This window comes from Amblyraja radiata, chromosome 14, assembly GCF_010909765.2.
Source record: "Amblyraja radiata isolate CabotCenter1 chromosome 14, sAmbRad1.1.pri, whole genome shotgun sequence".
Taxonomy (NCBI): domain Eukaryota; kingdom Metazoa; phylum Chordata; class Chondrichthyes; order Rajiformes; family Rajidae; genus Amblyraja; species Amblyraja radiata.
This window is the reverse complement of record NC_045969.1, coordinates 21634773-21654381: the sequence shown is the minus strand read 5'-3', so window position 1 is coordinate 21654381 and position 19609 is coordinate 21634773. Positions and strand designations below refer to the sequence as shown.

At 40.6% G+C, this 19609-nt stretch overlaps 1 protein-coding gene across 2 annotated transcripts in view; it reads right to left on the bottom strand.

Moving 5' to 3' along the window:
• The window catches only part of cdkl5 (cyclin dependent kinase like 5), a 109388-nt gene that overhangs the window by 52685 nt on the left and 37094 nt on the right, over window positions 1–19609 (bottom strand). For both annotated transcript variants that reach the window (XM_033032759.1, XM_033032760.1), the window contains exons 3-4: window positions 18680–18714; window positions 2978–3023 (exon numbers count right to left, since the gene is read on the bottom strand). In XM_033032759.1, coding sequence (XP_032888650.1) covers window positions 2978–3023; window positions 18680–18714 — 81 coding nt within the window. The remainder of the gene's footprint in view (window positions 1–2977; window positions 3024–18679; window positions 18715–19609) is intronic.

Genomic DNA, 19609 nt, shown 5'->3' with positions numbered 1-19609 from the left:
TATACAAAACGAAGAGAGTAGGAGAAAGACAGCATCCTTGCCTTGTGCCCCTCTCTAACTGGATCCTTTTTGATATGTTTCCATTTACCTTAATCCTAGCAGTAGGCTCCTGATATATTGTTTTAATACACCGAATTGCATCTTCATTGAAACCAAATCTCCTCAGTACTTCATATAAGAATACCCAACTAACACTATCAAATGCTTTTTCTGCATCTAAACTGACCAGGACCATATTTGTATCCTTTTTTTGAGCATTATCCACAATGTGGAGGGTTCTTCTAATATTATCCTGTGTTTGACGCCCCCGAATAAATCCAGTTTGGTCTTCATTAATCAGATCTGGTACAAAAGTCTCGAGTCTTTTGCAAATGATTGAGGTAAATAGTTTGTAGTCTACATTTAAAATTGAGATTGGCCTGAAATTTTTACATTGCTCTTTGTCTTTGCCTTCCTTGGGTAAAATTGTAATAATTGCTTCCTTCCATGATGGGGGAGCCCTGCCCTCTTTAAGGGTCCAGTTAAAGCAAGACAGGAGCAGAGGTGTTAGCTCTTTCTTAAAGGCCTTGTACCATTCTGGTGGAAACCCATCGCTGCCTGGTGATTTACTAGCCTTGAGTCTACTGATTGCAGCTTCCAGCTCCTTAACCGTAAATTGTGACGTAATGGTATTATTTTGTGTCTCACCAATGGATGGCAGATCAAGTGAGTTAAGAAAACTTCTCATTGTCCTTTCGTCAGCTGATGGTGGTTTAGAATAGAGTTTCTTATAGTATTCTTCAAATATTCTTTCTATCTCATCTGGCTCATGTGATAATTGATTGGTTTCAGGATCTCTTATTTTTTGAATTGTATTAGAGGCCTGCTGTTTACGCAGGCATCTGGCCAGGAGTCCAGTTGCTTTTGGACCTGCTTCATAATAGGTCTGCTTTACGAATCTTGCCCTTTTTTCCATATCTCCACTGAGGATCTCATCTGTCTCCCCCCTTTTTTCCTTAATCTGTTTTAGTACCAACTGATCCTGTATGTTTTTATGTTTTTTCTCCAATTCTTTCAGTTTTTCTACTTTATGTTCATACGTAGCTAGCCGGGCCTTTTTTTGTGATGATGTCAGGGCGATCAGCTTTCCACGTATAACTGCCTTCATAGCATCCCACAGTATTACAGGATCCACATCCCCGTTATCATTCTCTTCTATGTACCTTTTTATCTCTTCCCTTATTTGTTCCACATTTGCCTTATTATTCAAAATACCCACATTGAGCCTCCAAACAGTATTTCTTTTTCTACTATTCAGGTGTACTGTCAAGCTGATCGCACTGTGATCAGATACATCTGCCACCCCGATTTTACACTCTGTGATTCTGTGACCTTCGCCCGTATTCATTAAAAAGTAGTCTATCCTGGAGTAGACTGAGTGAGGTACTGAATAGTGGGTGTAGTCCCTTTCTAAAGGGTGAAGTTCTCTCCAAACATCAATTAGGCCCATTTCCTGTACTGATGTGTTAATAAACTTGGTCAGATGCATCTTGGTTTTTTTTAGGCTAGTTGTATCCAAATTATGATTCATGACCACATTGAAGTCCCCTCCACATATCAAAATACCTTCAGTCTCTAAAGCAATAATGTCAAACAGAGTTTTGAAAAAACATTTGGTACTCTCTGGGGGGGCATATACATTGATCAGTGTCACAACTTTGTTTTCCAACTTTCCTTTAACTAATACATACCTTCCCTCTTTGTCCCTGACTTCTTTATGGCATTCAAATTGGACTGCATTTGTAATAAGGATAGCTACTCCCCTCTTTTGGCTAGTTTTATAGGAACTATAAAATGCATTTCTAAAGCCAAAGCGTTTTAGTTTCTCATGTTCTTGTTGAGGCAGGTGGGTTTCTTGTAAAAATAGTACCTGGGCCTCTTCTTTTTTCAGTTTAGCCAGGACCTTGCTCCTTTTAACTGGATTATTCATCCCATTTACATTGAGTGACACCAATTTGATAGTATTACGTGACATTTAATTTACCTACTCCTGTCTTGCATTCATAAATCTCCAGATAACTTGAAACTGTGCAGGTCTGAACATCTGGACAACATGTGCCAAATAAAAAAAAGAAAAGAAAAGAAAAAACAGTTGACTTCAAAGTAAGGGTGATTCCTTTCCACCCTGAGTCCCCGTTGGCAGGTATAGGGGAAAGCCTCCTCCCAGAGGGCCCCTCACTAGAGGTGAAACACTCCATTTCACGCATCCTAGTATCGTCCAACGTCATCCGATAGCACTTATTTTTTAGTTCAAAAGAATTTGTGACACAATAAAAGCTAGTTGGATGGGGTCTGCTCAGACTCCTGTAGTCGCTCTCTTGCTGTCTCACTCTCATCTTCGCTCCTCTTTCCAACTCTCTGCCATGTCAAAGCCTGGAGTACCAAATCTCTGGGTCCGCCAGCTCCTCAGCGCTGTAATCAGGTGTCTCCACGGAGTAGCCTCTCCTTCTCAATTCCTGCACTGCGTCTTGTGCACTATGATATGTGCATGTTCCTGAGTCCCAGTGAATACGCATCTTGTCCAGCGGTGATTTGTGATTTGTGATTTTTTTATGTAAATGAGATTTGGGATCCCATTGTGATGTCATATGCTGCTAACAGGCAGTGTAGATGGAAGTGATTTTTTTCATTGTTTTTTGTGAAATTTAAAATGTGAATGACTTGTAAAATATACAATCAATCTGAACAAAACTTGATACAGCATACCACAGAACAATGGTAAGGTGGGCCAAAAACTAGCGCTATTGTGTACCATTTTGGTGTAATTTCAGGATCACACTCATCACAGACACGCACACTCACATACAAATAAACAAGATGAGAGTTTTAGTAATATATATATATAAGATATACTTTCCATGATACACAATATGACCACTTGTTATAACTAGATCATGAAACAATAAAGTCAATGTGAATAAACTCAGTTCTTACTTACCTTCACTATCCTTGAACTTCTTGATAGCCACAATTTCATTGGTTTCCTACAATAAATGAACAGTATTACCATAAAATAAAATTACATTATAAATGTTTTAAAAAGCATTACGCCATCATCTAATATTAGAATACTGAGCTTTAAATGTTTTCAAAGAAAATTAAGTCACTTGCTTGGTAAGGTAATGGAAAATACACAAAACTCAAAAATGTTTAAAAAGTTCAAAATACTTGTTCCAAAGAATAGATGTGTACAGTAAGCACTATCCGTGTGTGCCATATAGTATAATAAAAATATAATAGCCAATGACATGTCATAGTGCTTATTACAGGAAGAAGAATGACTCATGGCAAATGGGCGCAAACGATAAGTTTATAAATGGAAACAAATACAAATTTGAAAAAAGGCCTAAAAGCTAATGTAATGGTATAAACAATTAAAAAAATTGTTGAAAGAAAGAAATTGATGAAATAAATCTAAATCTTTTCTAAAAGAAAAAATGCAAGGACTGGAGAAAGTACATAAATAATAGGTCAATGGAATAGTGTGGGAATACAGAGCTATTGATGAACATGAAAAAGCTTGGATCATAGTGTTACCTGGGCAACGTTTTCAGTGATCAAATAATTAAAGACATCAATCAAATTATACAAAATGCATTAAAAAATCTTTCAGAAAAGATTATGGAAGACAGATGGTGAAAAATAGAGGGAGAATAACCACACAATCTAACCCTCCTTTGGCAATACCATCTAATATTTGAAGTAGCATTGCAAATTAAGACTATCAAAAAAAATATTTTTCATTGATATGGTATAGTATAAATAAAAAATTCTATTAATAGTCAATAAGATAAATATTAACATAGGTGACAAAAACCTTTTCCAAATATTTAGATGTTTTAGGGAAGGGTTTAAAGAAGAAAAAGAAGAAATAAAGCAGCTAATTTTGAAGCAATAAAGGCCTTAGGGATGGAGGTAGTTGACGATTTCTGGCAACATCCTCATAAATCTCTGCACTCTTTCCATTTTAATGACTTCCATCCTATAGCAGGACGAAAACAACTGAGCACAATATTCCAAATGCGGCCAAATCAACGTCCTGTACAACTGTTAGATTACAATTGTGCAAGCCTCCACACCAATTCCCTCCACAGATGCTGCCCGAGCCGCTCAAGGGCAGGTTCAGTGTTGAATAACTATGACACCCAGCGCAAATCACATCAAACATGCATTTTGTGGGAATAATTCCCCTGGTTGAACCTTCAAGGACCAGAATGACAAAAAAGAACAGATTTCAAGCACATAGATTGTCCGGCCAAATAGGCTGATGGTGACAGGTGGCTGATGATATTTAATGTAGAAGGGGACATAGTTCTGAGAGTCATGCAGGTTTGGAAAGACCTGCACATGCAAATGCCTAGGTTTCTTGAATGTGGCAGGGCACATTGAGTAAGTGATCAATAAAGCAGATTGGATCTATGAATAAGCAGAGAGTACAGAAGTAAGAATTTACAATGAACCCATACAACACAATTGTTAAGCCACAACTGAAGCAATGCATCCAAGTATTACTTTGATAACAATGATGTGAAGGCCTGTAGGAGAATTCAAAAGGAACTTAGTAGAATGGTTCCAATAGACAATATGTGCAGGAGTAGGCCATTCGGCCCTTCGAGCCAGCACCGCCATTTAATGTGATCATGGCTGATCATCCCCAATCAGTACCCCTCAGGTTCCGATAAGAGATTTCAATATAGTACAAGGTCATGATTAGTTTAGACAGGTAAATAGAAATATGTTGTAAAGTTACCAAATAGTTCAAGGAGGAGGGATACAAGATGGATGTGAGGATATTTGTTTTTTAGAAAAAGGTTAGTAATCATGATGGAAGCTTAATGCTAAAAGAAATAATAGAAACAATCTGTAAAGGCTTTCAAAAAAATTGAAAGACAATTGGCAGGGAATTATGAGAGGACTTTGTTAGAGTAATGGTGGTTATGCAATTAACCGTGCTAGTCTTTGGAGCCAGTATTGCTTTGAAATGTCAAATGGCTTCTTTCTGTGCCTGAGAATTTGACAATTATACACAAGATTAAATTATTTCTATGAATCCAGTCAAAGTCTATAACACTGAACAGTTAATAATTTATTTCCAAGAGATAAGATTACTCAGAAGGTCCAGATGTAGCAAATAGCCATCAGGCTACTAAACACAACAAGAAATAAGCTGTGAGCTCTGAACTGCAAAAGACTATATAATTATTGCACTATATTTGTTATTTATTGAACTTTTCCTTTTTTTTCTCTTCTCCCGTTATGTACTACGTTTACATATTCACATATTCTGTTGTGCTGCAGCCGGGACAATGAAACACTCTTATGACAATAAAACACTCTTGACTCTTGGACAAGAAACAAGTTGTACATTCCCTGAAACCACAGTACTCCAGCTGTGGTCTCCTCAAATCCTTACTTAAGTAGATTGAGGTATGATTAACAGGTAAAACATTGTAAGAATCCTTTTTATGATGGGAAGGAATAACTAATGATATGCAGCATTAAAATCTATTAATAATTTTATGTTAGTGATCCTCATTGATTAGCAAGTGTGGCATATCCTATTTGGTGATGTTACATATTTGATGGCAATGTAAACTGTGAGAAGGCATAGAGGCTGCAAAGAAATGTGGACCAGTTAAATTATTAGGCAATAAAGTGGCATCATCAACCTGTGCACTCTCCACAGATAATGCCTGGCCTGCTGAATATTTCCAGTATTTTCTGTTTTTATTTGTTTTACATGATCTGCAGTTTATTGCTTCTTGAAGACCTAATTATACCCTCCTTATCCAGGAAAGATATCCAGATATCATCCCACGAAGTTTTGTGATAACTGTAATTTCTGGCTCATTATTGAATATTCCGCTATATTTAAGAGGGAGTTAGATGTGGCCCTTGTGGCTAAGGGGATCAGAGGGTATGGAGAGAAGGCAGGTACGGGATACTGAGTTGGATGATCAGCCATGATCATATTGAATGGCGGTGCAGGCTCGAAGGGCCGAATGGCCTACTCCTGCACCTAATTTCTATGTTTCTATGTTTCTATTTGACATCAGTAAATGACAGGAACTGGTCACAAATGAGAGAGCTCTACAGCTTTGCTTTTCATAAGAAAAATCAATCCAAAATGATTTTAATATTTGGTTTTCTACGACAAAAGAAAAGACACAGTAAAGTTTCTTAGTTTGAGGTTGAACATAGCGGTGGGTAATCTTTTGTGCTAATCCCCACAGCCGTACCTTAGTCGATTGTTGAAGTGCTGAGATAAGTACTTACTGCACAGGAAATCTTGTAGTTGCATCTAATCTATCTGTAAAGGTGTAGCAAATAATAATGCTATTGTTCTGGTTCATATGACAAATAAACATTATTGAACCCTTAATTCACGTCTCAAGCCAAACCTTCATGTATTTAAGGTGGTGTACGATGTTGAGGAACATTATAAATTTAATATATTTTATATCATTTGGAATGCTTTATAAGGTTTAGTCATTGTACAGTTTTACAATATTTAAGGATTCTGAAATTCTCATTTTTGAGGTACTTTAAGCATGTGTCTTACTTTTGATTTTCAAATGAGGAAGTGTAGACTCATAATATTCAGTCTCCTGATCAAAGGAAGAAAGTTCTGGAGTAGCAGCAAATAAAAGGTAAAAAAATGAGACAAAAGGGTGTAAGATGAGGAGTAAAGTGGAATGGAATGTTCAGATAGAAAAGAGTATATAGGTAGAAGGAGACAGACAAAGGAGAATGGGGACAGGATAGTGGGGGAGATAGGTGTGCACCCAGGTGGGGCACAGGGAAGTCAGAGGGATTCACCTAAAATTGGATAATTAAACGTTCTTACCATTGGATTGTAAGCTATCCAAGGGCAATACGAGGTGCAGTTTGCATGAGGCCTCGTTCAGGCAATAGAAAAGGCACAGTACAGAACGATCAATATGGGAATGGAACTGAGTTAAAATTATTAGCAACTGGGAGATCCAGGCCTCGATGAACCATGCAAGTGTACGGTGAAACAGTCGCCATGTTAACATTTGGTCTTGTTATAAGAGAGACCACATCGGGGCACCGAATGCAGTAAGCGAGGTTAGAGAAGGTGTATGTGAAATTCTGTCTCACCTGAAAGGGCTGCAGACGTTCCTGGGTGGATGTGATGGGGTTCCTGGATGGATGTTAGGTGCAGGAACAAGAGTTGCATTTCCTGCGGTAACAGGAGAAAGTACTTGGGGAGCGGTTGGTTTGGAAGGGAAGGAATAAGTGAACCAAGGGGATAGAGAGTCATCTCTACGGAAAGCAAAAAGGCGTAGAGATGGGGAGATGTGACTGGTGGTGAGATCACGTTGAAGGTGTCAGAAATGTCGGGAATGATGTGTTGGATGAGGAGGCTGGTGGGATGAAAGTTAAGGACCAGGGGAACTCTGTCCTTCTTTCTTCTCAAGTGGGAGAGGGGGGGGGGGAGGGGGGGAATGGAACAAGAGCAGAACTACGGGTAAGGTATCCATTTACAACAGCAGAGGGAAATAACACATTTACAAAAGAAAGAGGACATCTCAGATGGAGAGCATTCATGGCTGCAGATACGGCAGAGACAGAAATTGACAGCAGGGAATGGCGTCTTTATAAGAGGCAGTGTTTGGAGGAGGTGTGGTCCAGATAACCGTGGGAGTTGGTAGGTTTATAGTAGACATCAGTCAATATTCTATCCAGTGATGGTGACAGAGTTTGAGAAAGGGGAAAAAGGTGTCAAAGTCCAAGTAATTTTGAGGGCAGGGTGGAAGTTATTGTTAAGGGTGTTGAAATCAACCAGTTCTACATGGGTGTAGGAGGGAGCCTCATCACAGCAATGAAAAAATTGGGGGATGGTGCCAGTGTCGTTTGGAACAAGGATATTCAGTGTAACCAACAAAAAGGCAGGCAAAGCTCAGGCCTATGCTTGTCCCCATGGCTATACCTTTAATTTTAAGAAAGTGAGAGTCAAAAGAGAAGTTATTGAGGGTGAGGACAAGTTCTGCCAGGCAAAGGAGTACGTGAGCATAGAGGATCTGATTGGGTCAGTGTTCAGGAAAAGAATCAGAGTGCCCTGAAACTTCCTGGTTGGGAATGAAAGTGTAAAATGTTCTTGGCAAAGATGAGGCATTGGGGGCCTAGGTGAAAGTTACTGAAGTGCTGAAGAGTGTACGAGGAGTGTACGAGGAGTCTCGGATGTAGGTCAGAAGGAACTGAACAAGGGGGAAATTGCAGATACTGGTTTACAAAAAAAAATGCTGGAGTAACTCAGTGGGTCAGGCAGCATCTCTGTGGGAAATGGATAGGCAACAGTTCATCTATCCATGTCTTCAAACTGATTGTAATAAGGGGGAGAAAGCTAGAAAAGTGGTGGGGAGGCGGGACAAAGCCTGGCAGGCTCTCCCACTTTCTTCCCTGTGCCCCACCCTGGTGCACTACCATCTGTCCCAGCCGCTTGCACCTGCTGCCGGCTGATCCGCTGAATTACTCCTGCACTTATTTTTGTAAACCAGCATCTGCTGCTCCTTGTGTCCACATTTTCCTGTTCAAACAATGTTGAGTGGCTGATTACTGACTAGAAGACAACTTAACAACTAACAATCCCTAATGTGCCCCTGCCCACAGAGCTTACATTTGCGCTGGCCATATTGTATGCTGGTGTTTGCACCAATTCTATATATAAATCCATGATGACAAAATAATCACACTTTTCACAGTAAAATGTACTGTTCATCTTGCCAATCAGAAAGAATTCTCACACTTGCTACTGTCTGCTTGTTCAGGCTAAACATACATTTACGGAACCCTGTCATTCTGCTCTTGACGCCCTCCACCCTCAACTCCATATAGGGATCCCAGCAGTCCTTCCAAGTAAGACAGAGGCTCATGTGCACCTCCTGTAACCTCATCTACTGCATCCGGTGTTCCCGATGTGGCTTCAAAGTCAAAGTCAATTTTATTCGTCACATACACCCGAAGGTGCAGTGAAATGAATTTGCCAGCAGTGATACACTTAACAAGAACACACAGTACACAATAAGATTTAACACAACCATCCACCACAGCATTCTTCACTGTGGTGGAAGGCACAAAGTTCAGCCAGTCCTCCTCCCTTGTTCACCCGTGGTCGGGACCATGAACCCTCAGTAGTCGCCGGTAAGGGCGGCTGGATGTGCAGGCCCTCTCGTCGGGACGGTCTAAACTCCGACATCGGAACAATCGAACACACTCCGTGGCATGGAGCGCCTGAATCGGCACTTTCTTATCAGAGACTGTGGCTTCAGGATGTTAAAGGCAACAGGCCGGCAGTCGGAGCTCCTCTCCGGCGATCCTCAGCTAGGGATCCCAGGCTCCGGATGGTAAGTCCACTCTGCGCCCGCGGCTAGAAGCTCCGCAGATCGCGGCTTCAGGATATTATAGGCCGCAGGCCAGCGGTCGGAGCTCTTCTCCGGCAATCCCCGGCAAGGGATCCCAGACTCCGCGATGGAAAGTCCACACCGTGCCCGCGGTTAGAAGGTCCGCAGACCGCGACTTCAGGATGTCGTAGTCCGCGGACCAGCGATCGGAGCACTCATCTCTGGCGACCCCCGGCAAGGGTTCGCCCGCTCCGCGATGGAAAAAGTCCACGCTGCGCCCGCTGCTGATGCTCCGGGCCCGACTCCAGGAAAGGCCGCTTCAATCCATGCTGCGAGAGGGGAGGCAGAGAAACGACATGGAAAAAGTCGCCTCTGTCAAGGGTTACTGAAGAACGGTTTGCCCCTTTCCCACCCCCCCCCCCCATCACCCCCACAGAACACAACGAGAAACACCGAAAACAAACACTTAGACAAAACAAAAAAACCAAAAAAAGTCGAAATAACGGACGCGCTGCTGACAGAGCAGCCGACTCGCAGCGCCCCCACCGACCCGATCCTGTACAGCGTCGACACAAAGAGTAGACTTGGGGACCATTTAGCTGAACACTTGCGATCGGTCTGCCAAGACCTACTGGATCTCCAGATTGCTAACCATTTAAACTCCCTTTCCCATTCCAACATTGATCTTTCTTTCATTTGCCAGAGTGAGGCCAACCGCAAACTGGAGGGACAGCACCTCATATTCCACTTGGGTAGCTTGCAAGCCAATGGTATGAACATTAAATTCTCAAATTTAAGGTAACCTTTAATTAACCAACCCCCTCCCTTCTCCCTACCCTACCCCCCTGGGTCCCAAGCTATCATTCCCATTCAACTCCACCTCATTGCCTGCTACTTTCCTCTCCCTAGCTTCAAAATCTGCAACTCCTCAAACCTGTCTCTCACCTATTGTTCTCATCTCTGGCCTTTGGTCCAACCATCTGCCTATCAAAAAATCAATTTCACCTGAGTTGACCTATTACCTGCCATGCTTTTAACTGCCTCTCTCCTTACAATCAACCTGAAGAAGGATCTCAACCTGTTCTCCAGAGATACTGCCTGGTCTGCTGAGTTACTCCAGCACTTTTTAAAAATACATTTTTACCAATTACAACCAATTCAGAATAGTCCCCAATAGAGAGTGGAAAGAAATACATAATTGGGATGAATATGGTTTGACCAACAGACTAGCTAGTGGAAAATTATATTGACCATTTAATCCAGCAACAGTCATGTCTTATGTATAAAGCAATTATCTCTTGTTTGGCACAGGGGCTGAGATACCTGCTATTCAGGCAAGAACAATCTTGAAACATAGAATATAGATAAATAGGTGCAGCAGTAGGCCATTCGGCCCTTCGAGCCAGCACTGTCATTCAATATGATCATCGCTGATCATCTAATATCAGTACCCCATTCCTGCTTTTTCCTCATATCCCTTGATTCCTTTTAGCCCAAAGAGCTAAACCTAACACTCTCTTGAAAATATCCAGTGAATTGGCCTCCACTGCTTTCTGTGGTAGAGCATTCCACAGATTCACAACTCTCTGGGTACAAAGGTTTTTCCTCATCTCAGTCCTAAATGGTTAGTTATGAACTGTCATTGCCTTCAAAAACATTAGTGGTGCAAAACTGCAGTCTATTCCATCCATGCCACAGCCTAATCTCAGCTTCATAATGATGACATCCTCTCAACCTGTTGCTTACTGAGAAACTGACAAAAGCATTGGCAGAATGGGAAAATTTAACAGATAAGGGAACAGATTGCTGGCTTTTTATTTCATAAGCATTATATGGTGCAATAAAGTCAAAGCAATTGTTAGATAGACCATTTTATAAAGAGCAATACAAGTAACTATTTATTCTTTCAGCTTTGTTTCATAAATCCTTCTCAAAATTTCCTGAGAGTTGTACAGTATAACACAAGTTATACTTGGATGGCACTTCCAAGTTAAACACATGTGGAACAGCAGCTGTCAATACAATCTTCATCATACCACATTCTAATATTTTGAGTCTGCAAAACACTCCAGGAAACCATTTATTTGGTTTTACTATTTACAGTAAATCATACCAGATTTTTCTTCACAACGGAGGCAGACCTTTCACCTTTAGAGCATTGCGATATGGAAATCATATTTAGGTTAGACGAATGCCAAATTTTTGGAATACAATATTAAATATAGAAACATAGAAAACATAGAAAATAGGTGCAGGTGTAGGCCCTTCGAGCCTGCACCGCCATTCAATATGATCATGGCTGATCAATTAAATCAATATCCCATACCTGCCTTCATTAATTAAAACAAAATATAAACTATATTCAATCATCCATGTCGATCATTAAAATTGGATATAATTCATCATGGCACCTATTACCACTCATGTATAGTCTTGCACCTTGCAAGCATGGCAAATTATCTGCATTGGCAATTGTTCTAATAGAAACTGCTCTGGCACATTATGTGGAAGCGGCTGGTTTAAAATATGTCCATTTAGTGTAAAGTTGGCTACAATCAAAGTTGAACAGTGGAAGATAGACACAAACAATCTTGAACACCCTAATGTTTGTTGATAATGAATGGAGAACACATAAAGGATCTGCATTGATACAGAGTCGAATAACCTGAACGTATCCTTAAAGCTAATGAAATAGGTCTGAAATTTATTAATTAATGAAAATTAAAACCAAGACCTGCTAATATGCTCAGTGTACAAACAGAAATGTGGTAGCCATCATATACCTTGTTTTGGTCATTTTAATATGGCCAAGTATTACCAAAGACTCTAAGCTAACTCCCCTTCACATCTTCAGTATAAAAATCAAGTCCATTGTTATATGCACATGTACTGTGAGGTATAGATGCAATGAACAGTTTCCTTGCGGCAGCATCGCAGGCACATAGACTCTAATAAAGATAAATTATACATAAATTACACATAAAAATTCAGGATTTTGTATGTCCACTTGTGAGAGCAATGGGGATTTGGATTAAGGCCTGATCACTGCAGAACACCCTCTGTGTTATTTTAGAGATTCAGGCTATTTTTTTGGCACTGGGGGTTAAAGTTATAGCCAACACAGGTAAGAATGATATGAAATGAATCATGGGTAAGGCACTGAATAAATTCAATTTTAACATTGAACTTGTGTAATAGTCTATGATTTTATTTTAGACTTTTCTGTGTCTGCTCCTTCAATCACTGATAGCAGAGCCTTCACGTCCTAATTCCACATCTAGAACCCTCCAAGTTTTAAAAACTGTAAACAGGTTCAGTAATCACTTTACAGGTTCAGTAATCACTTTAGCAGCCAGACATCTACAGTGCCCTCCATGATGTTTGGGACAAAGACCCATCATTTATTTATTTGCCTCTGTACTCCACAATTTGTGAATTGTAATAGAAAAAAAAAAAATCACATGTGGTTAAAGTGCACATTGTAATATTTTAATAAAGGCCATTTTTATACATTTTGGTTTCATCATGTAGAAATTACAGCTGTGTTTATATATCGTCCCCCCATTTCAGGGCACCATAATGTTTGGGTCACATGGCTTCACATGTGTTTGTAATTGCTCGGGTGTGTTTAATTGCCTCCTTAATGCAGGTTTAAGAGAGCTCTCAGCACCGTATTTCCTCCAGTCTTTTCATCACCTTTGGAAACTTTTATTGCTGTTTATCAACATGGGGACCAAAGTTGTACCAATGAAAGTCAAAGAAGCCATTATGAGACTGAGAAACAAGAATAAAACTGTTAGAGACATCAGCCTAACGTTAGGCTTACCAAAATCAACTGTTTGGAACATCATTAAGAAGAAAGAGGGCACTGGTGAGCTTACTAATCGCAAAGGGACTGGCAGGCCAAGGAAGACCTCCATAGCAGATGACAGAAGAATTCTCTCTAAAATAAAGAAAAATCCCCAAACACCTGACCGACAGATCAGAAACACTCTTCAGGCGTCAGGTGTGGATTTGTCAATGACCACTGTCCGCAGAAGACTTCATGAACAGAAATACAGAGGCTATACTATAAGGTGCAAACCATTGGTTAGCCACAAAAATAGAATGGCCAGGTTACAATTTGCAAAAAAGTACTTAGAAGACCCATCAACCACAGTTCTGGAAAAAAGGTCTTGTGGACAGATGGGATGAAGATTAACTTATATCAGAGAGATAGCAAGAGCAAAGAATGGAGGAGGGAAGGAACTGCCCAAGTTCCAAAGCATACCACCTCATCTGTGAAACATGGTGGTGGGGGTGTTATGGCCTGGGCATGTATGGCTGCTGAAGGTACTGGCTCAGGTATCTTAATTGATGATACAACTGCTGATGGTAGTAGCATAATGAATTCTGGTGTATAGACACATCCTATCTGCTCAAGTTCAAACAAATGCCTCAAAACTCATTGGCCAGCAGTTCATTCTACAGCAAGACAATGATCCCAAAAAGTCCATTCTTGAGTGGCCAAGTCAATCACCTGATCTGAACCCAATTGAGCATGCCTTTTATATGTTGAAGAGAAAACTGAAGGGGACTAGCCCCCCCAAAAAAGCTAAAGATGACTGCAATACAGGCCTGGCAGAGGATCACCAGGGAAGACACCCAGCAACTGGTGATGTCCATGAATCGCAGACTTCAAGCAGTCATTGCATGCAAAGGATATGCAACAAACTACTAAACATTAAGAAAGAACTGCAGAAGTTAGAGCAATCGAAGGTAGACAAAAAATACTGGAGAAACTAAGCGGGTGAGGCAGCATTAATGGAGAGAAGGAAGAGGCGACGTTTCGGGTCTCTACAGCATTTTTTGTTTACAAAATACTAAACATGACTACTTTCATTTACATGACATTGCTGCGTTCCAAACATTATGGTGCCCTGAAATGGGGGGACTATGTATAAACACTGCTGTAATTTCTACATGGTGAAACCAAAATGTATTAAATGGCCTTTATTAAAATCTGACAATGTGCACTTTAACCAAATGTGATTTTTTTCTATTACAAATCTCAAATAGTGGAGTACAGAGGCAAATAAATAAATGATGGGTCTTTGTCCCAAACATTATGGAGGGCACTGTATTCCTACTCATTTATCTGCAATATTTGAGTACATAGATGATATTAATACAAACTATAGCTGGATGAATAAATGCATACCTTAAACATTAGCACCACTAGGCCACAAAATCCTTATGTACAAAGCATTTACACACATAGCATTGAAAAAATCCTCTTTGCCGTTCATAAAGGATCATTACATTGGATCAGTGTTCACAGGAAATAACTCAAAGCTAAAAATAAATCCAACCATTATGGCAACCTCAAATCTACCTCTGGGCCAAATCAGACACCCACTGTCCATCTTAGAATTCTCCAGTTGCTAGGCAGCTTGAATACTTCAAATAACATTCAAAATTAACTGGATATATGCAATTTTTGTACTTAATTTTTGTTTAAAATGCCTGTTTACAAAAACAAAGAAATAGACTGCACTTTGATATGTTATGTAATGTTTAGCAACATCACATTTTAATAAACAAGATTCCCTTGGGAATTCAGTAGAGTTGGACTTGCAGATTTCCTGAATGATTGAATGTTACTCTTGTTAATTCCCAAGTACAGGTACTCATTTACTTTTTGATTAAATTTCCCCTTGTAGTAAAATAATAAATATTCCAGTGAAGCCAGTGAGTTTAAAGGCAGCAGAAAGTTTATAAGCACTCCTGACCATAGCACCGGCCACAAACCTACCCAGTTATGGCGTTCCACAACTCAACCCAGATTCCATTGCAGGCTTGGATCTCAATCTGGATCCCACTCCTGGCTGCATTTAGGCTCTGGCCAGACATCCTGTTCGCACATCGTGAACTAACGAGTGAGTCAGATCATTTGGAATTCCAAACAATATGACACTGTACTATTGGAGTTTTACTCTAATGTGGGAAAATAAATTAGGTAATCAGCTCTGGGAGAAAAAGCTGAAATATTTTTCTTTAAATGGTGAGTGATTAAAATGCATTGGTGTTCAGAGAGACTTAGGTGCACTTTTAAACAATCAATGAAAATTGATAGAGGTACAGCTGGTAAATCGGAAGGCAAGCAGTATGCCAGCATTTATTGCAAAAAGATCAGAGGATAATAATAAAAATCTTATTGGTATTTTATAGGGCCTTGGTGAAGTCTACACCTGGAGTTAAGTACACAGTAAGGAAGGATATATTAATGTTAAAGGGAGGATTCACATTCAATATTCCTAAGATTGTTGGATTTGTGATTGGAGGAGAGATTAAACAGAATGGGCCTATACTCTCTAATTTAGGAAAATGAGAGGTTAAACACATTTTGTATGGGGTTTTGCAGGGTTAGCTCCAAGGATGGTGTTTCCCTGGGTTGGAGACCTAGCTTAAAATAAGGGGTCAGTTGTTCAAAAATGAGTAGCTCTGTAGGGAACTGCTAGCTGAGTGCAGTGCAAGGGTCAGCACATGTTTGGTGTCCAAATCACGGAGAAAAACAGAAAGGTGTATGGCCAGTGCACATTACTTCCTGCCCCACTACAGAATGTGTCAATGATTGAGAAGCAGCATGCATTTCGTATCTAGCCCTTCAGTTTTACACCATCCATGGCTGGCATAAGGATTGAGTATCCGTGCCTTTATTAACAAATAAAAAAATGAGTGCAGGCAAATTTTATATTTAAAAAGTATTTTGATGGACATTTATTTTTTCCAAATTAAAATGTATTATTTATTTATTTTATTTTAGTTAATTAAATACACCATAATAAGGTCTAATATCTGTTGCCTAATTCCTACTCATATCCCACTTCAATATGTGGGATAGCGGTGCCATTGAATCAAAGTCCATCATTCCTACAGACCTAATAAAAGTGCAGCCATGAGACAAGAATGATCTTCCCCATTATTTCTACCGTTTAACCATTTCTTGCTTTCTACTTAGGCACTAAATAATTATTCTAGTCTGACTTTTTGTGCTTTTAGCTGCTCCTTTAATAAGAAAGAGAACAAAGTAAAGTACACTCATCAACACTGACACCTCTACCAGCTCTGACATGTTCCTCTTCTGAAACATTAACACCCTCAGCCCCCCTTCACTCCAGAGCTGCTGCCTAACCCAATTACTTGCCATGTTACCTATTTTTGTTTCACAATTCAAGCTATTGCAAATTCTTTGATGTACCATAAAACTTTATATCTTCATTGATTAAACCCACATAATCATTACAAATCAATCATCATTTGGTTGCAAAAATATGAATTGTTGTCATGATCAGCATGCTGAAAATCTCAGCAGTCAGAATACAGGTTATTGAATGGAGACCAGAGGATCTTGTGTTGAGTAGAGCTAAAGATCCTTCTACCTCCTCAGGGAAATGATGTATGTTGCTAGCAGGCTTACACAACAGCATTGGTGTCATGAAAAACAACCAAGCCATACCACATGCAGCCCACAAAGCAACAGAATTTGTAGCCATAAATTATTTAAATACAAAACAGTGGAAAAGCTTATTTTCCTTTTCATATGTCTCATGAACTACTACGAAACATGACCATATGCATCAAGCAGGTTCAACAGGTTTACATCATGGTGCAAAACACTTACACAACACAATTACATTAACAGACATAATGACTCAGATCCAGTCCCAGATCCCTACCCTATACGGTACGATATCCGGAGGAGGCCTGTCCTGCCGCTGTCCGTTTTTTCCCCTTCTTTTTTATTATTTTTAGTTCGTTAAGTGTACAGTCAGGGGGTCTAAATCTTTTATGTGTGGGGGTGGTGGGGGAAACTGCTTTTCTAAGTCCCTACCTGGTCGGAGGGGTTGCCTTCCTCCGAGCAGCGTCGTCGACCTGTCCTCGCGGCCTACCAGCGGGTCCTGGAGCGACGTTTCCCTGAGGGGACCTGGCCAGAACATCGGCGTTGGCGGCGGCGCAGAACGTCGGCGTTGGCGGCGCAGAACATCGGCTTTGGCGGCAGTGCAGCGCTGGAGCGCTATTGCGGAGCGGGCGATGCCATTCCTGGGTCGCCGCGCTGGGACTCCAGTATGCTTGGTACCGCCGAGGAAAACATCGTGGAGCCGCGGTTCTGCGGAGCGGCCAGCTGCGACGTTGAACTTACATCTCGCCGAGATCACCAGTGTGCGGAGCTCCGTCTGGCGTGGTCTGTTGGCTTGGAAGCCGCAGGCTCCGGTGGGAAGGCAGCCGTTCCTGGCACCCCAAGCCGCTGGGGGTTCTCCCGACGCCGGAGTACCATCACCCGGCGAGAACATCGGGCGCCGTGGCGGCGACTGTGGAGGCCTCAATAGGCCCGACTATGGGTGGACAAGAGGATGGGGACTGGACTTTGTGCCTTCCCCCACAGTGGGAATCACTGTGGGGGGATGTTTTGGTGTTGAATTTCTTTATGAATACTGTGTTGTATTTTTATTAGTGTGCTGCAAGGACATCATAATTTCCCCTGAATAAGGGGATTAATAAAGTAATCAATCAATCAATCAATATACCTCCACATCCCACTTTCTCATCCCAGTGCGAAGAATTCCAAGGTGCTTTATGGCAAGAATAGAACTAGGTAACGGTACACGAGCATGCCGTGCAAATAATTCAATAATTAAGATGAAGATAAAGATTACCAAAAATTAAGAGCTAACCTGTATTGCAACAATTAAAATGAGAGAATCGGGCCTGTATATGCCAAGTACCTTGCTGATACGAACCACGTTTAAAAATAATCCTTCATTTCTGAAATGTATTTACCTTTCCAGAGAAAGGAAAAAGTATATCGAATAACCAATATGCCAGAGATAACTTCCTACACTCCCTCCTTAAATGACACACGTAGACTAAAAATAATCCCTACTTTTTAAGACAAAATGTCAAAAAAGGCAGCATTGAAAACAATAGGTAAATGTAGTCATGATTTCAATATTATTTCTTAGTTTCACAGTTCCCGTACTACCCATGGAACTCTTTGTAGATTTTGTTGTCTGATTTGTTTGTGTATCAAAATTTCGGTTAATGTAGTATAATAAAGTAGATAATCAGATATTAATCCTGTGGAAATTTAATTCATGCTCTTTAAGGAAAGGTATCAATCAACATAATTACATTATTACATGATAGGTACATCAAATACTGGGGTTGAGGAAGGAAACTTGAAATCCATGACATGTTTTATTCTGTTGAGATAGACAAATCTAAAATCCACTGACCTTGTGCCTGCATTTTAGTACCACCCCATAGGCTCCTGCAAAAGAAGAAAAACAATTATGCTTCAAAAGATTCAAATAAATTATCCCAAATATTTATTTCCATCCCTCTCCCTGCTATCCAGGATTCTTCACTCTCAGAACATCTACTCATTGCCAGGATACAATTCCTTTTTTATTGATCATGTTCCAACACTGCCCAAATGAGGAGCAGACTAAACAAGAGAATTTCAGTATAGGAATAGAGAGGTTCTTCTGCAGTTGTATAGGGCTCTGGTAAGACCTCATTTGGAGTATTGCGTACAATTTTGGTCTCCTAATTTGAGGAAGGACATCCTTGTGATTGAGCCAGTGCAGCGTAGGTTCACAAGATTGATCCCTGGGATGGCAGGACTATCATGAGGAAAGATTGAAAAGACTAGGCTTGTATTCACTGGAGTTTAGAAGGGTGAGGGGGATCTTATAGAAACATATAAAACAATAAAAGGACTGGACAAGCTAGATGCAGGAAAAATGTTCCCAATGTTGGGCGAGTCCAGAACCAGGGGGCACAGTCTTAGAATAATGGGGAGGCCATTTAAGACTGAAGTGAGAAAAAACTTTTTCACCCAGAGAGTTGTGAATTTGTGGAATTCCCTGCCACAGAGGGCAGTGGAGGCCAAATCACTGGATGGATTTAAGACAGAGTTAGCTAGAGTTCTAGGGGCTAGTGGAATCAAGGGATATGGGGAGATGGCAGGCACGGGTTATTGATTGGGGACGATCAGCCATGATCACAATGAATGGCGGTGCTGGCTCGAAGGGCCGAATGGCCTCCTCCTGCACCTATTTTCTATGTTTCTATGTTAAACCATGAGCGTCAAATGCAGCCTTTCCAACGAGTGTCAGAACTGGCTTAGATTTGGTGAAAGATCATCAATAAGTAAAGTAAAC